The sequence below is a fragment of the Lipotes vexillifer genome, unplaced genomic scaffold (genome assembly GCF_000442215.2).
Source record: "Lipotes vexillifer unplaced genomic scaffold, Lipotes_vexillifer_v1.1 scaffold58, whole genome shotgun sequence".
NCBI classification, from domain to species: domain Eukaryota; kingdom Metazoa; phylum Chordata; class Mammalia; order Artiodactyla; family Lipotidae; genus Lipotes; species Lipotes vexillifer.
In genome coordinates this window covers 56,516-60,807 of record NW_006781997.1, presented here as the reverse complement: position 1 = coordinate 60,807, position 4,292 = coordinate 56,516, and the positions used below count along the sequence as shown (strand labels likewise).

The window sequence follows — 4,292 nt, the reverse complement described above, 5'->3', positions numbered from 1 at the left end:
CCTTAGGTCCCTTTTCCATCTTAGTCTGGTTCTCATAGCCTTAGAAAGAAAAATGGGATCTTTAAATACACTCAGTTTTGTGTTGGGAAGAGGCCAAAATTAGTGTCCCATTAGTACTCAGCCGGAGTAGTCTTCTAGCAGTACAATCTAGGGAAGGTATTTACACCCCCTCCCCCTCCTCTTTCCCGAGTCTGGCAAATTCTAGCTCATGTTTTGCTCTCCCTATAAATACGAGAGAAAATAAAAGGCACTATTCAGTCTCTTTTGTCTGAAAAGTCTGGCGTTTCAGTGGTTTTCTTTAAGGCGGGGTCCTCATTTGCAACCAGCTTTGCCATTAACGGAAATCAATCTGAATGTCCTACTGTGCGTTTTTTTCTTTCCTCACAGTCTGAAATGGCCTTTGCCAAGTTTTCTGGCTGAACCTGAAAGACCTTCTCTCATTATACGCTCCCTGCCTCCAGCCTCACTGAATCTTTGCAGAGATTTCTCAGGCAGGAGGGCTGCAGTGTGAGGTTTGGGAGGAGCTCGACCTACTCCGCTAACCCAGTGGCCTGAGCCAATCACAAAGAGGATTGGAACCTCGCTGAATGCCCCCCTTCCCATCTCCTGCCCCTGCAACGGCCTCCCTGAAAGAGGGACATTGGAGGGATGTGTTTGCAATTCAAATCCTTGGCTTTCTGCCTGCCTCTTTTCTTAATAAGAAGGCAGGAGCTGCCGTGAGGTGCAAAGGGGTCTTCCGAATTGCAGTGGCCCTAAGATCCGAAGATCCTTGCCTCTGCCTCTTTTATCTGATTCTGAAGCTAACGGGAAAAGGGTAAGGATGGTGGAGGCTTTCTGTGCTACGTGGAAGTTGACGGACAGTCAGAATTTTGACGAGTACATGAAGGCTCTAGGTAGGTAAAAAATAAGATGTGCTTTTTCTCATCTTAACCTGCAGCTTCAGATACTTGCAGATTCCTTCTTCACCCATCAGGTTAGCAAGAGACAAAGACAGATCACATTGTCGTAATCAGGGTGCTAGGCTGTGTGTTTCTCACAGAATGGATATTTAAATGTAGCATTTGCCTGCTTTCTTGCTTAGGGCCAAATAACGGAGCCTTTAGTATTCTGTGGAGGACATGAGGCTTCTGCGCCTTTTCCGCTTTTTCTTCAGCTTCCTTTTACTATTTATGCTTCCAAATGAGCATCCACTTATTATTACGCCTCAGTAGTTGTCCTGCATAATTGATGGGCTAAACATACTCTAATGAAACTTACACTTTAGGACATAGATTCCAGAATAGGAAGGTAGATTCCTGCTTTGTGAGCTATTCTGGAAGTTGCAGCCAACTGTGCTGCTTCCTTTTGCTATTTTAGGTGTGGGCTTTGCCACTAGGCAGGTGGGAAATGTGACTAAACCAACAGTGATCATCAGTCAGGAGGGGGACAAAGTGGTGATCAGGACTCAAAGCACATTCAAGAACACGGAGATTAGTTTCCACCTGGGAGAAGAGTTTGATGAAACCACTCCAGACGACAGAAACTGTAAGGTGAGGAGCCGCTCCTTCTCTGGGGGTGGGCATGGGAAGGAGAGAAGGAAAGAGAGAAAGTCCCAATATTTCTTTTTTTCTAGATGGTGGGAAGTGAAAAATGTTCTCAGTATTTCACTTCAGAGAGAAGGACCAAGAGTTAATTTTGCATCCTAGTGTTCATAGTTTATATTCTGAATAATGGGCACCTACTATAGCTCAAATCTTGAATCTGTTTCTTTCTTTCTTTTTTTTTTTTTTGCGGTACGCGGGCCTCTCACCGTTGTGGCCTCTCCCGTTGCGGAGCACAGGCTCCGGACGCGCAAGGCTCAGCGGCCATGGCTCACGGGCCCAGCCGCCCCGCGGCATGTGGGATCTTCCCGGACCGGGGCACGAACCCGTGTCCCCTGCATCGGCAGGCGGACTCTCAACCACTGTGCCACCAGGGAAGCCCTGAATCTGTTTCTTTACAATGTGTTTTTCTCATTTTATATTAAACCTGTATTTCAGAAAGTATTTAATAGTGTTCATTTGAAAGACTGCATTTTGTTTAATCTTTCTTTTGCCTCAGGTTGACTCAATCAATAGCTTGCCTCATTCTAAGACTCTGTTTAAAAGAGTAGGATGATTAGTCAGAAAGCACTAGTTCAGGATTTTTATTTCTAATATGTAATTTTTTGCATCTAGATGTACACATTTCAATCAAATTATGAATTACTAGAGATTTTATAATAATGACTCTGGAAACAACAGAGGAAATTGTACTACTTTGATAATTAGTTGATCACTATTTATTCAATTACCACTCTTTAAAATATCAACTCAGGGACTTCCCTGGTGGCACAGTGGTTAAGAATCCACCTGCCAATGCAAGGGACATGGGTTCAATCCCTGGTCCGGGAATCCCACATGCCACAGAGCAACTAAGCCCGTGCACCACAGCTACTGAGCCCGTGTGCCACAACTACTGAAGCCCGCACCTGCAGCCCGTGCTCCGCAACAAGAGAAGCCACTGCAATGAGAAGGCCACACACCGCAATGAAGATTAGCCCCTGCTCGCTGCAACTAGAGAAAGCCCACGCTCAGCAACAAAGACCCAATGCAGTCAAAAATAAATAAATAAATGTTTTAAAAAAATTTTTAAATAGATAAAAATCAATTCATTTGGCTTCCATATCAGAAATCTGACCTGTAACTATTGATATATTCTGCATTTTGTTGTTGGTTTCAGTCTGTTGTTAGCCTGGATGGAGACAAACTTGTCCATGTACAGAAATGGGATGGCAAAGAGACAAATTTTGTAAGAGAGATTAAGAATGGCAAAATGGTCATGGTAAGTAGGAGCAATTTCCCCTTCCTGCTTCTTTGCCCACCCCTCACCCCCTCATTTCCCATCTCCTTCCCTGTCCCTCCCTCCCTCCTTTTCTCCTGTCTTTCCTTCTTTAACAACATTAAATCGCTAGCAAGTTTCTTTAATCATGTGTAAAACATGAGAAATAAAAATATCTTAGCTAATTGTTTCCTCCACTCTGCTTTTTTAATTACAGAAAAAGAGAAAAATTCTATTTAAGTGTAGTTTTTAAAAGTTGCCATTGATTTAGCTAAAACTGTGTCAAAAGAACAGTTGTTGGATTACCGTAATGTCTAATCCTCAAATGAAATCTGAATATAAAACCAATCATCATGAAAATATAGAGAGATGATATTACTATATTATCATTTGCTGAACCTCAGAAAAATTACTTTATAGCTTCTGTAATAAATGAGAGCTTTAAACATTTTATATTTTAGTTTACAAAGGTTTCACAAGTTCAGTGCAGATAATTTGGAATATAACAGGAAAGTGTAACAAAAATGTGAAAATCCTTTTTAATGTCCCCTTAGAGAGAACCATTTTGGTATTACTTCCTTCCAGTCTTTCTTTTTAATGCATCAGGTAGCTTTAAAAACATGTCTATTCAATACTGGATAGTCATGTAAAAATTATAAAATAAAAAATAATTTAAAAATAATTTCTCTAATGATGGAGTAGCATAATAAACTGGGAAAAAATGTTATGTCTCAATCTAGCACCCCAGACACTTTTTTTGGTGAGTTGAGTAACAGAATTTTGATGACATTGAAGTAGTCAGTACATCATTTGTGGGGTTTTTTTGGGGGGAGGGGGGTTGCTTTACATATTCCTTCTAAGATAATAGCAGGAAGGGTCTTTTGGTTTTGTTATTTAAGACTATTGACTAGTTTTCTTCTCCTTCCCTTGACTACCAGCTAGCTGTTCTAGGTTGAGATAGAGGGTTGACATATTCATTCTTCATTTCCTGGGTGGAAGTGGGTGTGGGACAGAGGGACAGTTTTCCTTTCACGCTGATGAATATTTGCACACGTTTTCCTGCAGTGACCATCACCATCATCAAACAAACAAACAAAAGAATTCATTTATAAAGGATTCAATCTGAAGTTCTCCTTTATGATTTTTTCTTTATTTTTTTTCCTGAATACAGAAAAGTGGATAGCTCAGCTTTGGCATGTATGATGGTGATCAGGCAAGCCTGAGTTCAAACAAGGAAATGAAAATAATGGATGACAAGGGCACACTATACTCTTGGAAATCACAGGACTACATGAAAATGATGAACACTAAAAAACACTAAATTTTGTAAAGAGGATTTATAGCAATCTTCAAGTTGGATTAGATACAAGAGCCCATGTTGCACATTATAGCCACATAACCACCAAGGTTCACATAGGCTACAACATGACAGCCAAAGCAATGAGAATGTTTGT

At 41.0% G+C, this 4,292-nt stretch overlaps 1 protein-coding gene across 1 annotated transcript in view; it reads left to right on the top strand.

Moving 5' to 3' along the window:
* Positions 1-731: 731 nt before the first annotated feature.
* The window catches only part of FABP7 (fatty acid binding protein 7), a 4,411-nt gene continuing 850 nt past the window's right edge, over positions 732-4,292 (top strand). The window contains exons 1-3 of the mRNA XM_007454898.1: positions 732-893; positions 1,357-1,529; positions 2,740-2,841. Of these exons, the coding sequence (XP_007454960.1) occupies positions 821-893; positions 1,357-1,529; positions 2,740-2,841 (348 nt within the window). The 5' untranslated portion in view covers positions 732-820. The remainder of the gene's footprint in view (positions 894-1,356; positions 1,530-2,739; positions 2,842-4,292) is intronic.